Below are 22,336 nucleotides of genomic sequence, written 5' to 3'. Positions count from 1 at the left end.
CACTAGGTTCCTTCCTAGAGTTTCTCCAGAGGAGGGGGTTTGAGCTAAGGTTGGCTACTAGTAACTTCAGGTTCATGTTTCAGCCTTGGATGTGTTTATACAATTATAATCTCACTGATAAGAAGTGGCTATCGAGGTTCATGAAATTCTGTAATAGATCCTGGCCAGTCCCAATTCCAAGGGTTCCCTCATGTGATCTAAATTTTGGTACTGGAGGCATTGACCAAAAATCCATTCAAGCCTTTTCAGGAGTTGTCAGTTAAGTATCTTAACCCCTTAGTGACAGAGCCAGTTTTGTCCTTAGACAGCCAATTTTTACAGTTTTGACCCTTGTCACTTTGAGGTTATATCTCTAGAACGCTTTCAACGGATCTTTCATATTAGTGGTAAAATTTCTTCGATATGACTTGCATTTATTTATGAAAAAAATGTAAATTTGGCAAAAATATAAACTTTAAATTGTGCTCTTAAATCAGTCATATCGCACAAAATAGTTAAGTAATGTTTCCCACATGTCTACTTTACATCAGCACAATTTTGGTAACATTATTTTATTTTGGGGTAGGACTGTTATAAGGGTTAAAAGTTGACAAGCGATTTCTCATTTTTCCACAATTTACAAAACGTTTTTGTTTGTTTTTTGTTTTTTTTTAGGGCCCACCTCACATTTGAAGTGAGTTTGGGGGGTCAATATGACAGAAAATGCCCAAAAGTGACACCATTCTAAATACTGCACGCCTCAAGGTGCTCAAAACCACATTCAAGAAGTTTATTAACCCTTCAGGTGCTTTACGAGAACTAAAGCAATATGGAAGGAAAAAATGAACATTTACTTTTTCACCAAAAATTTACTTTGGAACCATACTTTTTATTTTCACAAGGGTATCAGGAGAAAATGGACCACAAAATTTGTTGTGCAATTTCTTCTGAGTACACCAATACTTATTATTTGTGTGGGAAAGCCACTGCTCGGGAGGGAGCGGCGTTAGATTTTTTTTTTAACATAAAATTGTCTGGAATCGATGGTGGGCTCCATGTCGCCTTTGGAGACACCCACCCCCGGTGTACCTAACAGTGGAAACCCCCAAATTCTAACTCCCTGACCCTAAACCTAACCATAATGTAAAAATGGAAAAAATTATTTTTTTTTTTTACCCTATCACAGTGATCATAATGAACCAATAGGAAAAATCTATTGTTGCCCTGTGCCGGCCAGCAAATCTCAGCTGGTTCACTGCGCATGAGCCCACCATTTTCTTCTAGGAAGAAGATTCCGGGGGACAGAGCAGATATCTCTCCTGGTATGCCTTTTTCCAGTCACCTTCCACGACAGGAGTATAGGAGGATGTCTCCCCGCTCTAATAGGGGACAGGAAAGAAAGAGGTTAAATACCCCTCCCCTTCCTGCAACCACCAGTGTTTTTCCTATCCCCTATGGGGCATGAAGAGGTTTTCTGATGGTGCTGCCGTGGCTGGCGATCGGGAGCACTGTTACCTTGAAGCCGGGCAAACGAGGTCGGGGGCTCCGCTCTCCTTCTTTAGACTGCTCCCAGCTACGTGTCTACCGCGCGACTTGGGACCTTCACCCTATCCTACCTGCGCCTTTATCGGGAGGCAAAGCAGGGCGGTGTAGTGCTCCGGGGTCCTCCTGCAGCTCCCCGGCTTCCTCCTTCCTCCTCGCTGCTTCTGGTGGTGGCGCGCGCGCATCGGAAGTGACGCGCACCCGAACTTCCGATTCTCTCTGTTCCACACACGGCAGCTCCCACGCGTGCCTGCCGGCGTCCCTACCCCTAGAACATCCAGCGGCAGCCATGACGGGCGTCTCTGACCCCCCACGGACCCTAAGGAGGAGCACCAAATTCGCTTGGAGCCTCGGTAAAGTATTTATTCCTGGCTGGGGAAGCCTCTGGGTAAGACCTTCTGTCTGTGACACTCTCTATCTGGACCACTGACCATATGGACGGCGACAAACCCCCAACATTCTGCTCCTGCGGAGCCCAGCGTGCACCCCCCTACTGTAAGTAGTGGGATGATGTCCCTTCCTGTCCATTTAAATTTAAGTGACTTAGTCCGCCTTTCTCTCTCGTTCTAGGGAGACAAGGTCCCTGCCCCTAGGAAAGATAAGATGCCCAGCCGCACGTGTGCTGCATGTGCGTCCAAGCTTCCCTCCGCATATAAAAAGCTCTGCCAACCATGCACAGACGAAGTTCTGCGTAGTGAACAGCCCTCACTCATGGACAGCATCAGAACCCTCATCAGACAAGAGGTTCAATCCTCCATGGCGGCCTTTTCTCAGACCCCAACACCGCAGCCTCCTCCTAAGAAAAGGAAGATGGCTCCGGTAGTTTCGGACTCTGACTCAGCCGAGATACATACCTCGGATTCAGAGGACATTTGGGAGAATGAGGGTTCTACTTCTGCTCCCAAATCTGACAATAAAAAATCTCTTCTCCGAGGATATGGAAGAGTAAGTTTCCATGGTGGTACCATGGGGGTAGGCCATTCCGTACAGGATGACTTGTTTGGGGGTTTGAAACCTAAGACTGTGAAGGGATTCCCCATACACGAAAATATTGAAAACCTTATCCTCCATGAGTGGGGTCTACTGGAAAAGGGGTTAAATGTCCCATCGGAGTTTAAAGGGAACCTGTCACCTGAATTTGGCGGGACCAGTTTTGGGTCATATGGGCTGAGTTTTCAGGTGTTTGATTCACCCTTTCCTTACCCGCTGGCTGCATGCTGGCCGAAATATTGGATTGAAGTTCATTCTGTGTCCTCCGTAGTACACGCCTGCGCAAAGCAAGATTACCTTGCGCAGGCGTGTACTACGGAGGATAGAGAATGAACTGGTAAGGAAAGGGTGAATCAAACACCTGAAAACTCCGCCCATATGACCCAAAACTGGTCCCGCCAAATTCAGGTGACAGGTTCCCTTTAAGAATTGTTTCCCCCTTGAGGAAGACTGTTCTTTACTGGAAATAACCAAAGTAGATGTTCAAGTGTCAAGGGTAACCAAAAAAAAAGCCCTTTGAAGATTCCTCTCAGCTGAAAGATCCCATGGATCGGAAAACTGAGAGCTTGAGAAAATCTTGGGACACTTCAACTAATTTACTGAGATCTAACGTGGCCTCAACATGTGTAGCCAGATCCTTGTTTCTCTGGCTACGTACCTTAGAGAATCACCTCATACAAGGTACGTCTAGGGAAGAGATTCTTAATTCTCTCCCAATGCTTCAGAAGGCGACCGGACGCCTCCGCAGAATCAGTACGAGTAGCTGCTAGATCCGCTGTCCTCACTAATTCGGCTAGATGGGCCTTCTGGCTTAAATCCTGGGGAGGCCATATTACCTCAAAGTCCAAGCTTTGTGGTATTCCCTTCCAAGGTCATTATGCATTCGGGCCAGTCCTGGATGAAATCTTGGACAAAGCCTCAGATAAAAAGAAAGTCCTTCCGGAACAAAAGAACCCTAGGAAATGTTTTTTCGTTTAACCCCCCACCACCGCCTCGTGACCAAGCCCCCCAACAAAATTACAGGGGTAAAGGCAAATCGGGATGGTGGAGCTACCCCAAGGGAGGGAAAGCCAGAAATATCCTGGCCCCTCAACCCCAGCAGACCTCTGAGAAGCAATGACTGCTCTCCGGTCGGAGGTCGACTCTCTGGTTTCCTCTCCCACTGGCAGACGATCACCACGGATCAGTGGGTCCTGCGTACCATACGGGAGGGCCTAAGATTAGAATTCAAGAGTCCTCCTCCTCACCGTCTAACTATCACTTCTCTACAGTCTCCAGGACTTGGGGAATCTGATGCTGGATATTCTAAGCCTGCTTCAAGCAGAGGTGATTTCCCATCGGGAAATAGGAGGTCACTATTCCCACCTTTTTCTGATGAAAAAACCCTCTGGGAAACACCGTATCATCATAAACCTGAAACCTCTAAATGAGGTAATAAAATACCGAAGACTCAAAATGGAATCGATCAGATCAGCAATCCCGCTGATTGGTCAGGACTGGGTAATGGCGACGTTGGATCTGAGGGACGCATACTACCATGTGCCAATACATCCAGACCACAGGAGCTCCTCAGATTCGCAATTTCCCAAAACAAGCGGGTCAGCCATTACGAATTCAATGTCCTTTCAGAGTCTCGTCTACTCCACGAGTCTTTACCGCTTCTGACATGATCTTAGTGATCTTTATCCGACAACAGGGGGTCTGTGTCATTTCATACTTGGACGACTTTCTCCTCATCGCCCCATCCGTTTCGTGCCTCAATCAGGACGTGACGAAGGTCCTCGATATTCTAAGGTCACTCGGGTGGATCCCGAATTTGGCAAAATCCGATCTCCGGCCATCTCCACGGAAGAAATTCCTAGGAGTTCTTCTGGACTCAGAGAAAAGGATGTCCTTTCTACCCAAGGACCATCTGATCGATCTTGTCCACAGGATCTCCAGGTTCAGAAGCCAAAAATCCCCGACTCTAAGAGACTCTGTCAATCCTGGGTTCATTAACATCATGCATCCAGGCAGTCTCCTGGGCCCAAGCCCATACGAGAATCCTTCAATCTTACATCCTGACGTATTCAAGAGGACGCAGATGGCTTCAACCAGGAAGATTCCCCTTCCCACTAGGGTAAGATCCTCCCTCTCATGGTGGCTGAACTCCCGAAACCTACATCGGTGAGTCAGCTGGGATCTGACTCCTCTCAAAGTACTCACAACAGATGCAAGCCAGAGAGTTTGGGGCGCCATGATCGAAAGCTGCCACTTTCAGTGGTTGTGGCCCCCAGATATAAGACACAGCTCCTCAAATCTGAGGGAATTGAAAGCAGTGGAGGAGGTGCTAAGAGCCGCATCTGTCCTCATTCAAGGTCACCATGTACAGGTGATGTCCGACAACATGACCACTGTGGCCTATCTCCGGCACAAAGGGGGCACAAGACACTAGAGCCTAAAGTTAACTGCTGGAAGGATTTTTTTCCGGGGCGGATAATCGCCTTCTGTCCATCTCCGCAGTACACATAAAGGGATTGGACAATTCCCAGGCGTATTACCACAGCAGGAGGGACTTCCATCCAGGAGAGTGGTCTCTAAACCAGGATGTATTCCTATCCTTGGTCCGGAGGTAGGGAACTCCCGAAGTGGACCTGTTCGCCAACAATCGTAATACAAAATCAAACACCACCTTCTCCCTGACCTCCTTAAACGAGGCGCAGGGACTGGACGCTTTCTCCCACCCCTGGGAGTTTTGCCCTGGCATATGCCTTCCTGATAATCCCATTGCTACCCAGAACACTACAGAAGATCCGGATACATCAAGTTACAACGATTCTGGTAGCCCCATTGTGGCCAGGGAGAAGCTGGTTCAGCGCATTAACAGGCATGTGTCTCGAAGGCCCGATTCTGCTTCCCCAAAGACGCGACCTTCTTCAACAGGGTCCCCTGCTTCATCCGGACCTACACAAGCTGAAGTTGGCAGCCTGGTTACTGAAGCCGGGATCCTGAAAGCCAGAGGACTCTCAAGGATGTGATTGAAACCTTACAAAAGAGTAGGAAGCCAATAACTAACGCCATTTATGGCAAAACATGGGAAAAAAAATTCTCATCGTGGTGTTCCCCGAACAAACCGGATCCATTCAACCCAAATATTGCACAGATCCTTAAATTCCTCCTGAAGGGCTTGGAACTGGGGCTTTCACCTAGTACCCTAAAGGTTCAGGTGTCAGCTCTTGGGTCTTTCTTCCACCAAGATCTAGCAAACAGGTAGATCAAACGATTCATAACATCGGCAACTAGAATCCATCCGAGACTTCAAGTCCACACCCCTCCTTGGGACTTGAACCTTGTTCTAAAAGGTCTGACCGGTGACCCCTTTGAACCCCTTTCAGCCTAAAGCTTAAAACAGTCTTCCTGGTAGCTATCACTACTGCCAGGCGTATAGGAGAACTACAGGCCTTGTCAGTCCAGGAGCCATTCCTGACCATAACCATGGATAGTATAATCCTCAAATTAGACCCTTCCTTTATGCTTAAGGTAGTTTCAGACTTCCAAAGAAATCAAGACATCATTTTACCCTCATTCTGTCGAAATCCCTCTAATCCAAAAGAGGCCTTTCACACCCTGGACGTCCGACGAATGGTCCTGTTCTACCTACAACAGACAGAAAGTTGGAGGTTGGACCAAAACCTGTTCGTCCAGTGGTCAGGATGAAATAAGGGCAAAAAAGCAGCCAAAAGCACGATCGCTAATTAGATTAAACAAGCAATTAGTCTTGCATACTCATCCCAAAAGCTTGCACCTCCAGCTTCACTAAAAGCCCACTCCACCTGTTCAGTCTCGACTTCCTGGGCAGAGAGGGGAAACGCATCATCGGAGCAGATATGCAGAGCCGCCGCCTGGTCGTCAGTCCATACTTTCACCAGACACTACAGGGTCAACTTCAATAGGGACCTATCGTTTGGCAGACGCGCTCTCCAAGCGGTTGTCCCTCCCTAAAGAAATTAGCGGTTGGTATCACTCCGATACTGCTGTCGTGGAAGGTGACTGGAGAAAATAGAATTAGACTTACCGGTAATTCGGTTTCTAGGAACCTTCCACGACAGCACGAATTTCCCTCCCTATCTGATTTATTTATTAGATGATTCCTGCACTTAAGTGGTTACTATACATGCTATTGTGTCCAGAAAAAACACTGGTGGTTGCAGAAAGGGGAGGGGTATTTAACCTCTTTGTTTCCTGTCCCCTATTAGGGCAGGGAGACATCCTCCGATACTGCTGTCGTGGAAGGTTCCTAGAAACCGAATTACCGGTAAGTCTTAATTCTATTTTTTTTTTTTTTTTTTCCCTTGAATCCCAAAAAATTTGTCTTCCCTAAAAATGGTATCTGTAAAAACATCAGCTCAAGATGCAGAAAAATAAGTCCTCATACAGCCTCATGTCCTGAAATTGGAAATGTTACAGGTTTTGGGAAAATAAATTAGCATATTTTTCTTCATCACTTTAAAAAAAAAAAGCAACAAAAAAAAAACCTAATACACGTTTTGCTTTTTTTTTTTTTTTTTTTTTTTTATTCAAATAAAATTTTTATTAAGAATAACAAGATAATTTACATGTTACATTCTCATTTTCGATACAAAGTCCCCCCCCTTCAAACAACCCCCTTCAATCCCAACACCCACCACCCCCACCCAACAAAGCAGCTCACCTTGCTTAGCACTTGCATCATTAAAACAATAAAATATCTAATCCCTCAGCCAATAATATAAGCCACATTTTACATTACCATTGATTAGAAACCTTAATTCACTCAACTTCTATAATACCCCTATCCCATAGCAATCCACGGAGACCACACGTTTTGCTTTTTGCATAATTGTACTGACCATGAGTCATAATGCCAGGTTAGTTTTACCATATAGTGAACATGGTAAAAAGAGAAAATTTGTATTTTCAATGTACTCAAATTTTTTTCCCCGCTTTTCCAGTGCATCACATTATAAAATAAATAGTAAAGAAATATATCTTGGTACCGTGTTAAATAGTGTCATTCAAAAGTACAGCTTGTCCCCCCAAAAAGCAAACCCTCTTACAGCTATATGGATGGAAAAATAAGTTATCGCTCTTAAGACTGTGAGGAAAAAAATTAAAATTCACACGGTCATGAAGGGGCTCGCTGGAAAATGTGTAGTGTGCAACATCTTTCAAAAATGTTAAAGGTGTAAGTTAGTTGTGTTGGGTATTGGTTAACATAAATTTTCTTTATGGCTTTCATTTAATCAGCAAGAAGAGTGGTAAGGTTAAAGCTGCCTACAAGCGGGAGTATGTGAACCTTGGCTGTGATGTGGACTTTGATTTTGCTGGTCCTGCCATCCATGGGGCAGCTGTTGTGGGCTATGAAGGCTGGCTTGCTGGTTATCAAATGACCTTTGATAGTGCCAAATCCAAGCTGACCAAGAATAACTTTGCAGTTGGTTACAAGACAGGAGACTTCCAGCTCCACACCAACGTGTGAGTATATTTAATGATTGCTTGGTAAAGAAACTGTAGTTGCTGTTTCTGTAATAACCTAATGTCTTCTGTGTCTGAGTAGTTTCCTACAATAGTGTTTCTCCAAGGCTGCCGTCACACTATCAGTATTTGGTCAGTATTTTACATTAGTATGTGTAAGCCAAAACCAGGAGTGGGTGATAAATGCAGAAGTGGTGCTTATGCTTCTATTATACTTTTCCTCTAATTGTTCCACTCCTGGTTTTTTGCTTACAAATACTGATGTAAAATACTGACCAAATACTGCTAGTGTGACGGCAGCCTAACTGTGATAAATCGCCTCCCTTGGTTGCTGAGGTTCGGTTATGGAGCCTTTGTCTGATCCCTGCTGTTACAGGCAGATAGCAGCTATCTAAACAACTGGCATCTGCCACATATGGTGTGGGCTCAGCTCCTGAGTCCACTCTATACACCCACACACGACACATACGGTCCATGTGTGGCAGATGTTGGAAAGGGGTTAATATTGGATTCATTAAGACAAATCATAGTTAAATTTAGGAAAATGTTCAAACTAGAGAACATGTATATAGAGGACATGATTTTGTGTAAATGTATTATATAGGTATGAGTTCTCTGCACCTGTACATGTAAGCTGGTTTCACATTTGCGTTTTTGTTTTTGCGTAAAAAAAACGCATGCGTTTTTTCCCCTATACTTAACATTAAAAACGCATGCGTTTTTTTTGCATGCGTTTTGACAACGCATGCATTTTTTCTCTGCATGCGTTGTGTTGCAACATGTAGTAATTTTTAGCAGTGTCTTTTTGCCACAAAAAAGCATGCGTTTTTTGCCGCAAAAAAAAGTATTGATGTCTATGTAAACGCATGCGTTTTTAAGCACATGCGTTTGCATGCTTTTTTAAACGCATGCAGTTTTATAGAAAAACACAAGAATACACACTGATAAGCCACCCCCCAACCCTAACCCTAAGGGATCCTAACCCTAAGGTTAGGGTTAGGGCTAGGGTTAGAGTTTGGGTTAGGGTTAGAGTTTGGGTTAGGGTTAGAGTTTGGGTTAGGGTTAGAGTTTGGGTTAGGGTTAGAGTTTGGGTTAGGGTTAGAGTTTGGGTTAGGGTTAGAGTTTGGGTTAGGGTTAGAGTTTGGGTTAGGGTTAGAGTTTGGGTTAGGGTTAGAGTTTGGGTTAGGGTTAGAGTTTGGGTTAGGGTTAGAGTTTGGGTTAGGGTTAGAGTTTGGGTTAGGGTTAGAGTTTGGGTTAGGGTTAGAGTTTGGGTTAGGGTTAGAGTTTGGGTTAGGGTTAGAGTTTGGGTTAGGGTTAGAGTTTGGGTTAGGGTTAGAGTTTGGGTTAGGGTTAGAGTTTGGGTTAGGGTTAGAGTTTGGGTTAGGGTTAGAGTTTGGGTTAGGGTTAGAGTTTGGGTTAGGGTTAGAGTTTGGGTTAGGGTTAGAGTTTGGGTTAGAGTTTGGGTTAGGGTTAGAGTTTGGGTTAGGGTTAGAGTTTGGGTTAGGGTTAGAGTTTGGGTTAGGGTTAGAGTTTGGGTTAGGGTTAGAGTTTGGGTTAGGGTTAGAGTTTGGGTTAGGGTTAGAGTTTGGGTTAGGGTTAGAGTTTGGGTTAGGGTTAGAGTTTGGGTTAGGGTTAGAGTTTGGGTTAGGGTTAGAGTTTGGGTTAGGGTTAGAGTTTGGGTTAGGGTTAGAGTTTGGGTTAGAGTTTGGGTTAGGGTTAGAGTTTGGGTTAGGGTTAGAGTTTGGGTTAGGGTTAGAGTCCCTAACCCTATGTTTTTCTGTTTATAGTGGGTTTTCTAGTTGATTTTGATGATTGGCAGCTGTCACACACTTCTCATCATGCGTTTCAAAAACGCAAACGCAGTAAAAAACGCATATAAATGCGTCAAAATGCCGCGTTTGTGTTAAAACATTCAAAAACGCATGCGCCTAAAAAATGCAGCGTTTAAACGCGTTTTTTCACCAAATGCGTTTGCGTTTTAAACGCAAATGTGAAACCAGCCTTAGTGCAGCTTTCCTCACACACTGACCAGCGCTCCTGTCCACACAATGGCTGCTGGTGGAGGAAAAGTCACCAGACCCATCTCAATCTGCCTCCTCAATTGTAAAATGCCTCACAGGGAAAAGCTGCTTTTCTATTGGAGGAGGTGGATGGACAGATCTGATCACATGCTTTTCCACTGGGCGTTTTTTGTACAGGAGATCTGTGGACTCGGTAAGGAAAGTTTCACTGGCAACTATAAGAGGAGAACCCATCAAACTGATAGAACTCTCTAAAACTAGTACATGATGGAAATAATGTCTGCAATGTACGTGTCTGGATTGGTCATTGTTAGGCTGTGTGCACACGATGTGGATTTAATGCGGATCCGCAGCTGATTTTTCTGCGCAGAAACGCTTCAGTTCCGCAAAATGATTTACAGTACAATGTAAATCAATAGAAAAAAAAATGCTGTGCTAATGGTGCGGAAAAATCCTCTTGAAAACTGCTGCGGATCCAAAGAAGTATGCTACTTCTCTTGTGCAGAACTGCAGCGTTTCTGACCCCTTCCATTATAGAAATCCGCAGGGGTTTAAAAAACACACAAAATCCGCGGCAAATCTGCACCTGCGTTTTCTGCCAGGAGATTCTGCACCCCAATCTGCAACGTGTGCACAAAGCCCTAAAAGGCTCACAGGGCTTTTTAGCACAAGGCTTAATAAATATTCTAATATTTCCATGTTTTAAATGGTATTTGTGTGTTGGCTGAACCATACCCTTCACTTTTCTTTTCAGCAATGATGGATCTGAATTTGCTGGCTCCATCTATCAGAAAGTTAGTGATAAATTGGAGACAGCAGTTAACCTTGCTTGGACATCTGGAAACAACAGTACTCGATTTGGCATTGCTGCTAAGTATCAGTTGGACTCTAATGCATCTCTCTCTGTGAGTATGGCATAATCACCGCTGGCTGTTTGTGCACCATGTTGTTCCCCATCTGTGAATGCCAATAATGTGAAACTCTGGCCCTCTGCCTAGGATATCCAGTGACTGAGTGTCATATTGTACTAGTACGGAATATCACATATAGGAGAAACTTTAGGAGCATACAAATGAGTGAATGCAGTCTACATTTGAATTACCTACACTGCCAGGTTCTTGGTCTGTGTAGCGTCTGTCAAAGCATCTGCATATCTCGTTTCTCTAAAATATACCCAAAGCATGCTAATAACAATTGGGTTCTATTTATATTGTATATTTATCTAGTTAGTAAGGTAATATCAGGAAGCAGTGACCATTTTCCTATTTTCACATTTATAAATATAAACCTTTATTTGTAATGAAAAATGAATTATTGAAATTGATTTTTAAAATGTCTTAATTAGGCAAAGGTGAACAATGCAAGTCTTGTTGGAGTAGGTTACACCCAGACTCTCAGGCCAGGTGAGTGCCACATATAAAATCCAATGCCTTTTTGATGATCTTTGCAGTTACCCTTTTACATTGTTTAATCTGTACAGTAAAAATTACCTGACAATGATTGTCAGGTCAGTACAGCTATGGAAATGCCAAACGAGCATTTTTTTTTCCTTTAAATTATTACTATATTTATTGGTCCCCATTGGAGGACTTGAACTTGAATCGCTTGTACTATATACAGCAATACCAAACTAGTGCTACTTCAGCAGACATTCGGCTGCCATAGACAGCCATCGGCTTGCAGCGTCATGTGGAGCCTGTGGCGCAATGCTTCCGCTGGAGATGGAACGTAACATTTAACTGCTTGACCGCAGCAGGTGTAGTCGTCATAAGGGAGCACAGGCTGCGGTCACTGCAACAGCTTTTGCACCCTCCCTGAAATAATCAGGGGCCGAGCTAGTTCCTGTTCTTCTGAGCATGCGTCTGTTGTCAATTCCACTGTATGATCAGTAGATTATAACCTCTCCAGTACGGTCACCCCAGCTGTCTTCAATCAATTTGCGTCTGCACCACCCCCACTGGTGTTTATCCTGCAAGATGCTGGGTAATGTTATAACATGCACTGACAATGCTCTCTTGCCTGCTCTTTACTTCTGCTCAGTCGGCAAGGGAGTGTACTGTCACTGTTCATATTGCACAGTGGTAGAATCTGAGAATCTAAATTGAACTAGGACTTCAACAATTCAAAATTGATTGAAGACAACTAGGGTAACAGAATCTACTAATCACTCTTAGGAATTGATAAGACGTGTGCTTCAGAGTAGGGACTAGCCAAGCCTCTGGAACAGGTTTCTGATGACTCTTCATTTCAGTGACGGATGGTCAAAGCAAGGTCAGGCAACGAAAGATGTGCAAACAGAGTGCAAGAGCCAGAGAGGCAAACCACATAGTAGCTGAATGTACGTCGAACTGTCAATCAACACGCGGACAGCTCAGCACCAGGCTGGACGACTGAGCTGCCAGTAACGGCATCCTAGACACACTGAGGGCTGGAACCATGACAGTACCCCCTCTTCTAGGGGAACCACTGGACCCCAGGCTTTGCCGGTAATTTTAGATGGAAGGCCCTGACTAGCTGATTGGCCTTCACATCTCAAGCTGAGACCCAGGATCTCTCCTCTAGTCCATATCTCTTCCAGTGGATGAGCTATTGGAGGGAATTTCGGGCCCTACGAGAATCCACAACCCTCTGAACCTCATTCTCCAAGCCACGATCAACTGAGGTTGACAAACTCCTTTAAGGATTTATGGAATACGCTAGGGATGGAGGAAACATTAACTTGAATGTCACGGGATTGACCACTTCAGGCTCTTATGTTCCAATAAACTTTTGGGCCCAACTTCACTGTCGGCACTTTAAGTTTTAATGTTCCTAGATTACAGCCAAACCTTATCCCCATCTTAAAAACGGGACCCACCAATCGTCTTCTGTTGGCCTTCTGATTTTTTTCGAATCTGAGCAGTCCCAATATTCTTTTGAACCTCCCTAAGTCCACAGGACATTCAGAACTAATCCTAGAAAAATCACAAAAATGGGGATGAAAACCATAATTTATAGTAAAATTTGTGAGTTTCCAGTTGACTGATTTTACTCGACTCCTGCAGACTCTGCAGGAGATAAAAACGAAACCCAGTCATCCTCCTGAGCTGCCTAAAAGCACCTTAAAACTTGTTCCAAAGATTGATTTGTCCTCTGTCTGACCGCTGGTTTCAGGGTGATAAGCAGATGAAAATGACAAGTCAATCCTATTCCCCTTTCAGACACAATGTTAACCTTACAATATGAGAAATGAACACCCGGAGAGTGTCTCTGCATTAGGTGATACTGAGAAAGAAACAAAATGAGCTTGTTTGCTGATTTGGGCAGCTACCACCCATATAGCCGTTTTCCCACCAGACAGAGGCAGACTGATTAAGTCCATGGACAAATTATTCCATTTCTGGAATTGACAGTGGAGCAAATTCACAGCCCGGCTGACTACTACTGACTTTAGCACATGCGCAGACTTCACAGACAGATACAAAATCTTTATCATTATGCATGGACAGTCACCAAAAAGTCTAGCAGTGGCTTTTCGTGTAGCAGTAACCCCAGGATGACCATTCAAGAGGGAATCATGAATTTCCTAAAACACCCGCAATTTTAGGTACACAGGCACAAATAATTTGAATCCTGGAGTAGTGAAAGGAGCTAACGACTGGAAGACTTTCAATTCCAAAGTCATAGAAATACCATAGAAAGTCCTTAGTTACTTATCAGTAATAGGATTTTTTGAAACCAATGACAGTACCACGAGAAAGGGGATCCACCCACCAAGGACCGGAAACCTACAGGCTAAAAATGACGTCACCATTCTTCCACATTAGTTGATTAGAGCGAGAGGACCTCCAATGTTTAAGAACAGTATAACCAAATCCACATAACACCTATAAGTGTGAAACTATAAGAACTTTTATAAAAGGCAGTGCTTACCCCCATGTGACGGGAGGGTTCTGTCATGGGTTCAAAAAATCCCTTTGCTTGTAAGTAACTAAAGACTTTATTCAATAACTCACAACAGCACCACAAGAGAAATAAGAGTTGTAAACGAATTATAATCTAGAGAGGGACTACGGCCTGAAGCACTCTTCTTCCAAAGTTGAGATCAGCAGAAACATCTCTAATCTTTAGTGTCTATAGAACATAGAGAGGACCAGGTAGCAGCCTTGAAGATCTCCACTAGAGACATCTGCAGTCTCCACCCAGGAGGTTGCCAAGAAAGTTTGTCATAAACAAAAGGAACAGACAGAGGTGTATGTTGTGAATTCTGTGGTCAGGCTCCCTCCTGTGGTCATGAGTGGTACTTCGGCTGGTTCTGTCCATGAGCTTCCTTTGGTGGATGTGAGTGGGGCTGCGGCTTCTGAGTTTCCTTCCTCAGGTGACCAGGTTAAGTCGTTAGGTGCTGCTCTATTTAACTCCACCTAGTTCTTTGTTCCTGGCCTCCAGTCAATGTTCCAGTATTGGTCTTGCTCTCTCCTGGATCGTTCTTGTGGCCTGTCTGCCCTGCATAAGCTAAGTTCTGCTTGTTACTTTTGTTTGCTATTTTTTCTGTCCAGCTTGCTATATTGGTTTGTTTTGCTTGCTGGAAGCTCTGGGACGCAGAGGGAGCACCTCCGTACCGTTAGTTTTGCGTCCTCTGCGTGGTTGTTTGTAGGTTTATGTGCAGACCGCAAAGCTATCTTTCCTATCCTCGGTCTATTCAGTAAGTCGGGCCTCACTTTGCTAAAATCTATTTCATCTCTGTGTTTGTATTTTCATCTTTACTCAGTCATTATATGTGGGGGGCTGCCTTTTCCTTTGGGGAATTTCTCTGAGGCAAGGTAGGCTTATTTTTCTATCTTCAGGGCTGGCTAGTTTCTCAGGCTGTGCCCGAGGCGCCTAGGTCTGGTCAGGAGCGCTCCACGGCTACCTCTAGTGTGGTGTGATAGGATTAGGGATTGCGGTCAGCAGAGTTCCCACGTCTCAGAGCTCGTCCTATGTTATTAGTAACTATCAGGTCATTTTCAGAGCTCTTAACCACCAGGTCCATTGTGGTTCTAAATCACCAGTTCATAACAGGCGTAGTCGGGTAACGTTCTGATGTTAAACAGACGGATTGTCAGAATGAGGTCAAAGATCAGGCAACAAAAGATCTACAAACAGAAGGTAAGGTACAGAGAGGTCTTAGAATAACAGCCCAGTTAAGTAGCTTAGCAATCACCTGGGATAATGAACACCTGGAGACAGCTAGTGGCTCCCAGTCTCAGATTGGACAGCCACGCTGTCAATCAACACACTGACAGGTAAGCAAAGCACGCCTCTGCACCAGACTGGATGCCTGAGCTGTCAGTAACTTGATTCCAGATACGGAGGGTTGGAACTGTGACCTCGTCAGTGACTGCAGCCTCTGCCCCCTGATGACTCATTTCACTATCCTTGCGTGCACTGGGATAGCGTCATCAGAGGAAATGTGTGTGTGTGTGTGTGTGTGTGTTTTAACCCCTTCAAGACCCAGCCTATTTTGACCTTAAAGACCTTGCCGTTTTTTGCAATTCTGACCAGTGTCCCTTTATGAGGTAATAACTCAGGAACGCTTCAACGGATCCTAGCGGTTCTGAGATTGTTTTTTCGTGACATATTGGGCTTCATGTTAGTGGTAAATTTAGGTCAATAAATTCTGCATTTATTTGTGATAAACACGGAAATTTGGCGAAAATTTTGAAAATTTCGCAATTTTCACATTTTGAATTTTTATTCTGTTAAACCAGAGAGATATGTGACACAAAATAGTTAATAAATAACATTTCCCACATGTTTACTTTACATCAGCACAATTTTGGAAACAAAATTTTTTTTTGTTAGGAAGTTATAAGGGTTAAAATTCGACCAGCGATTTGTCATTTTTACAACGAAATTTACAAAACCATTTTTTTTAGGGACCACCTCACATTTGAAGTCAGTTTGAGGGGTCTATTTGGCTGAAAATACCCAAAAGTGACACCATTCTAAAAACTGCACCCCTCAAGGTACTCAAAACCACATTCAAGAAGTTTATTAACCCTTCAGGTGCTTCACAGCAGCAGAAGCAACATGGAAGGAAAAAATGAACATTTAACTTTTTAGTCACAAAAATTATCTTTTAGCAACAATTTTTTTATTTTCCCAATGGTAAAAGGAGAAACTGAACCACGAAAGTTGTTGTCCAATTTGTTCTGAGTACGCTGATACCTCATATGTGGGGGTAAACCACTGTTTTGGCGCACGGCAGGGCTTGGAAGGGAAGGAGCGCCATTTGACTTTTTGAATCAAAAATTGGCTCCACTCTTTAGCGGACACCATGTCACGTTTGGAGAGCCCCCGTGTGCCTAAAAATTGGAGCTCCCCCACAAGTGACCCCATTTTGGAAACTAGACGCCCCAAGGAACTTATCTAGATGCATAGTGAGCACTTTGAACCCCCAGGTGCTTCACAAATTGATCCGTAAAAATGAAAAAGTACTTTTTTTTCACAAAAAAATTCTTTTAGCCTCAATTTTTTCATTTTCACATGGGCAACAGGATAAAATGGATCCTAAAATGTGTTGGGCAATTTCTCCTGAGTACACCAATACCTCACATGTGGAGGTAAACCACTGTTTGGGCACATGGTAAGGCTCGGAAGGGAAGGAGCGCCATTTGACTTTTTGAATGAAAAATTATTTCCATCGTTAGCGGACACCATGTCGCGTTTGGATAGCTCCTGTGTGCCTAAACATTGGCGCTCCCCCACAAGTGACCCCATTTTGGAAACTAGACCCCCCAAGGAACTAATTTAGATGCCTAGTGAGCACTTTAAACCCTCAGGTGCTTCACAAATTGATCTGTAAAAATGAAAAAGTAATTTTTTTTCACAAAAAAATTCTTTTCGCCTCAATTTTTTCATTTTCACATGGGCAGTAGGATAAAATGGATCATAAAATTTGTTGGGCAATTTCTCCCGAGTACGCCGATACCTCATATGTGGGGGTAAACCACTGTTTGGGCACTCGGCAGGGCTCGGAAGAGAAGGCGCGCCATTTGACTTTTTGAATGGAAAATTAGCTCCAATTGTTAGCGGACACCATGTCGCGTTTGGAGAGCCCCTGTGTGCCTAAACATTGGAGCTCCCGCACAAGTGACCCCATTTTGGAAACTAGACCCCCCAGGGAACTTATCTAGATGCATATTGAGCACTTTAAACCCCCAGGTGCTTCACAGAAGTTTATAACGCAGAGCCATGAAAATAAAAAATAATTTTTCTTTCCTCAAAAATGATTTTTTAGCCTGGAATTTCCTATTTTGCCAAGGATAATAGGAGAAATTGGACCCCAAATATTGTTGTCCAGTTTGTCCTGAGTACGCTGATACCCCATATGTGGGGGTAAACCACTGTTTGGGCGCACGGCAGGGCTCGGAAGGGATGGCACGCCATTTGGCTTTTTAAATGGAAAATTAGCTCCAATCATTAGCGGACACCATGTCACGTTTGGAGAGCCCCTGTGTGCCTAAACATTGGAGATCCCCCAGAAATGACACCATTTTAGAAACTAGACCCCCAAAGGAACTAATCTAGATGTGTGGTGAGGACTTTGAACCCCCAAGTGCTTCACAGAAGTTTATAACGCAGAGCCATGAAAATAAAAAAAAAAATTATTTTCTCAAAAATGATCTTTTAGCCTGCAATTTTTTATTTTCCCAAGGGTAACAGGAGAAATTTGACCCCAAAAGTTGTTGTCCAGTTTCTCCTGAGTACGCTGATACCCCATATGTGGGGGTAAATCACTGTTTGGGCACATGCCGGGGCTCGGAAGTGAAGTAGTGACGTTTTGAAATGCAGACTTTGATGGAATGCTCTGTGGGCGTCACGTTGCGTTTGCAGAGCCCCTGATGTGGCTTAACAGTAGAAACCCCCCACAAGTGACCCCATTTTGGAAACTAGACCCCCAAAGGAACTTATCTAGATGTGTGGTGAGCACTTTGAACCCCCAAGTGCTTCATAGAAGTTTATAATGCAGAGCCGTGAAAATAATAAATACGTTTTCTTTCCTCAAAAATAATTATTTAGCCCAGAATTTTTTATTTTCCCAAGGGTAACAGGAGAAATTTGACCCCAATATTTGTTGTCCAGTTTCTCCTGAGTACGGTGATACCCCATATGTGGGGGTAAACTACTGTTTGGGCACATGCCGGGGCTTGGAATTGAAGTAGTGACGTTTTGAAATGCAGACTTTGATGGAATGCTCTGCGGGCGTCACGTTGCGTTTGCAGAGCCCCTGATGTGCCTAAACAGTAGAAACCCCCCACAAGTGACCCCATTTTGGAAACTAGACCCTGAAAGGAACTTATCTAGATGTGTGGTGAGCACTTTGAACCCCCAAGTGCTTCATAGAAGTTTATAATGCAGAGCCGTGAAAATAATAAATACGTTTTCTTTCCTCAAAAATAATTATTTAGCCCAGAATTTTTTATTTTCCCAAGGGTTACAGGAGAAATTGGACCCCAAAAGTTGTTGTCCAGTTTCTCCTGAGTACGCTGATACCCCATATGTGGGGGTAAACCACTGTTTGGGCACACGTCGGGGTTCAGAAGGGAAGTAGTGACTTTTGAAATGCAGACTTTGATGGAATGGTCTGCGGGTGTCACGTTGCGTTTGCAGAGCCCCTGGTGTGCCTAAACAGTAGAAACCCCCCACAAGTGAACCCATTTTAGAAACTAGACCCCCCAAGGAACTTATCTAGATATGTGGTGAGCACTTTGAACCCCCAAGTGCTTCACAGACGTTTACAACGCAGAGCCGTGAAAATAAAAAATCATTTTTCTTTCCTCAAAAATTATGTTTTAGCAAGCATTTTTTTTAGATTCACAAGGGTAACAGGAGAAATTGGACCCCAGTAATTGTTGCGCAGTTTGTCCTGAGTATGCTGGTACCCCATATGTGGGGGTAAACCACTGTTTGGGCACACGTCAGGGCTCGGAAGTGAGGGAGCACCATTTGACTTTTTGAATACGAGATTGGCTGGAATCAATGGTGGCGCCATGTTGCGTTTGGAGACCCCTGATGTGCCTAAACAGTGGTAACCCCTCAATTCTACCTCCAACACTAACCCCAACACACCCCTAACCCTAATCCCAACTGTAGCCATAATCCTAATCACAACCCTAACCCCAACACACCCCTAACCACAACACTAACCCCAACACACCCCTAACCACAACCCTAATTCCAACCCTAACCCTAAGGCTATGTGCCCACGTTGCGGATTCGTGTGAGATATTTCCGCACCATTTTTGAAAAATCTGCGGGTAAAAGGCACTGTGTTTTACCTGCGGATTTTCCGCGGATTTCCAGTGTTTTTTGTGCGGATTTCACCTGCGGATTCCTATTGAGGAACAGGTGTAAAACGCTGCGGAATCCGCACAAAGAATTGACATGCTGCGGAAAATACAACGCAGCGTTTCAGCGCTGTATTTTCCGCACCATGGGCACAGCGGATTTGGTTTTTCATATGTTTACATGGTACTGTAAACCTGATGGAACACTGCTGCGAATCCGCAGCCAAATCCGCACCGTGTGCACATAGCCTAATTCTAAAGGTATGTGCACACGCTGCGGAAAACGCTGCGGATCCGCAGCAGTTTCCCATGAGTGTACAGTTCAATGTAAACCTATGGGAAACAAAAATCGCTGTACACATGCTGCGGAAAAACTGCACGGAAACGCAGCGGTTTACATTCCACAGCATGTCACTTCTTTGTGCGGAATCCGCAGCGGTTTTACAACTGCTCCAATAGAAAATCGCAATTGTAAAACCGCAGTGAAATGCGCAGAAAAAAACGCGGTAAATCCGCCATAAATCCGCAGCGGTTTAGCACTTCGGATTTATCAAATCCGCAGCGGAAAAATCCGCAGAGGACCAGAATACGTGTGCACATTCCTAACCCTAACCCTAACCCTACCCCTAACCCTAACCCTACCCCTAACCCTACCCCTAACCCTACCCCTAACCCTACCCCTAACCCTAACCCTACCCCTAACCCTAACCCTAACCCTAACCCTACCCCTAACCCTAACCCTATTCTAACATTAGTGGAAAAAAAAAAATTTCTTTATTTTTTTATTGTCCCTACCTATGGGGGTGACAAAGGGGGGGGGGGGGTCATTTATTATTTTTTTTATTTTGATCACTGAGAGAGATTATATCTCAGTGATCAAAATGCACTTTGGAACGAATCTGCCGGCCGGCAGATTCGGCGGGCGCACTGCGCATGCGCCCGCCATTTTGGAAGATGGCGGCGCCCGGGAGAAGACGGACGGGACCACGGCTGGATCGGTAAGTATGATAGGGTGGGGGGGGACCACGGGGGGGGGGATCGGAGCACGGGGGGGGGAATCGGAGCGCGGGAGGGGTGGAACGGAGCGCGGGGGGCGTGGAACGGAGCACGGGGGGGCTGGAACGGAGCACGGGGGGGTGGAACGGAGCACGGGGGGGGTGGATCGGAGTGCAGGGGGGGTGATTAGAGCACGGGGGGGTGATTGGAGCACGGGGGGAGCGGACACGAGCACGGGGGGGAGCGGAGCACTGGACGGAGGGGAGCCGGAGCAGTGTACCGGCCAGATCGGGGGGGTGGGGGGGCGATCGGAGGGGTGGGGTGGGGGCACACTAGTATTTCCAGCCATGGCCGATGATATTTCAGCATCGGCCATGGCTGGATTGTAATATTTCACCCGTTATAATGGGTGAAATATTACAAATCGCTCTGATTGGCAGTTTCACTTTCAACAGCCAATCAGAGCGATCGTAGCCACGAGGGGGTGAAGCCACCCCCCCTGGGCTAAACTACCACTCCCCCTGTCCCTGCAGATCGGGTGAAATGGGAGTTAACCCTTTCACCCGGTCTGCAGGGACGCGATCTTTCCATGACGCCGCATAGGCGTCATGGGTCGGATTGGCACCGACTTTCATGACGCCTACGTGGCGTCAAAGGTCGGGAAGGGGTTAAAAAAAAAAAAAAAAGATTGTATTAGAAAAGTGATTAGGTAATTACAATAGGATAGCATAAAGGATAAAAATATTTTTTACTTTTTGACCACCCCTTTAAGGGAGTCCTTTTACTGAATAAAATACCTCATAATAATGCATTTCGATTTGCGTGTACAACAATTGTTTTTCTTGCCAGATGTTTCTGCAGTGTATATATATAATCTCGAGCATTTATATTGGTATATGGTCTCCATCCTGGTATGTGCTGCTCCCTCCTGTGTCCCCATCCTGTCGTGTGCTGCTCCCATCCTGCGCCCCCATTCTGTCATGTGCTGCTCCCATCCTGCATCCCCATCCTGTCGTGCTGCTCCCATTCTGCTCCCCTGTTCTGTCATGTGCTGCTCCCATCCTGCACCCCTGTTCTGTCATGTGCTGCTCCCATCCTGCACCCGTTCTGTCATGTGCTGCTCCCATCCTGTCATGTGCTGCTCCCATCCTGTGCCCCCGTTCTGTCATGTGCTGCTGACATCCTGCGCCCGTTCTGTCATGTGCTGCTCCCATCCTGCGCTCCTGTTCTTTCATGTGCTGCTCCCATCCTGTGCCCGTTTTGTCATGTGCTGCTCCCATCCTGCGCCCCTGTTCTGTCATGTGCTCCTGCCATCCTGCGCCCGTTCTGTCATGTGCTGCTGCCATCCTGCGCCCGTTCTGTCATGTGCTGCTGCCATCCTGCGCCCGTTCTGTCATGTGCTGCTGCCATCCTGCCCCCGTTCTGTCATGTGCTGCTCCCATCCTGTGCCCCCGTTCTGTCATGTGCTGCTGACATCCTGCGCCCGTTCTGTCATGTGCTGCTCCCATCTTGCGCCCCTGTTCTGTCATGTGCTGCTCCCATCCTGCGCCCCTGTTCTGTCATGTGCTGCTGACATCCTGCGCCCCTGTTCTGTCATGTGCTGCTGACATCCTGCGCCCATTCTGTCATGTGCTGCTCCCATCCTGCGCCCCTGTTCTGTCATGTGCTGCTCCCATCCTGCGCCCCTGTTCTGTCATGTGCTGCTGACATCCTGCGCCCCTGTTCTGTCATGTGCTGCTGACATCCTGTGGCCGTTCTGTCATGTGCTGCTCCCATCCTGTGGCCGTTCTGTCATGTGCTGCTGCCATCCTGCGCCCGTTCTGTCATGTGCTGCTGCCATCCTGCCCCCGTTCTGTCATGTGCTGCTCCCATTCTGCGCCACCATTGTATTATATGCCATACTCTCCTATCGTCCGGCTCCACTGCAGGTGTGTCTTGAAGAAAATGGCTCCGGAAAACGCAGACTGCGCAGGCGCCGATTCCGGCAGCAGGAATCGGCGCCTGCGC

General features: G+C 45.5%; 1 protein-coding gene across 1 annotated transcript in view; it reads left to right on the top strand.

The window, feature by feature from the left end:
* Nucleotides 1-22,336, top strand: part of VDAC2 (voltage dependent anion channel 2) — a 71,428-nt gene that overhangs the window by 48,031 nt on the left and 1,061 nt on the right. The window contains exons 6-8 of the mRNA XM_069753019.1: nucleotides 7,777-8,004; nucleotides 10,780-10,930; nucleotides 11,371-11,428. Coding sequence (XP_069609120.1) covers nucleotides 7,777-8,004; nucleotides 10,780-10,930; nucleotides 11,371-11,428 — 437 coding nt within the window. The remainder of the gene's footprint in view (nucleotides 1-7,776; nucleotides 8,005-10,779; nucleotides 10,931-11,370; nucleotides 11,429-22,336) is intronic.

The sequence above is a fragment of the Ranitomeya imitator genome, chromosome 2 (genome assembly GCF_032444005.1).
Source record: "Ranitomeya imitator isolate aRanImi1 chromosome 2, aRanImi1.pri, whole genome shotgun sequence".
Lineage (NCBI taxonomy): Eukaryota > Metazoa > Chordata > Amphibia > Anura > Dendrobatidae > Ranitomeya > Ranitomeya imitator.
Note: the sequence above shows the minus strand (reverse complement) of the source record. Positions and strands in the feature narration are given on the sequence as shown.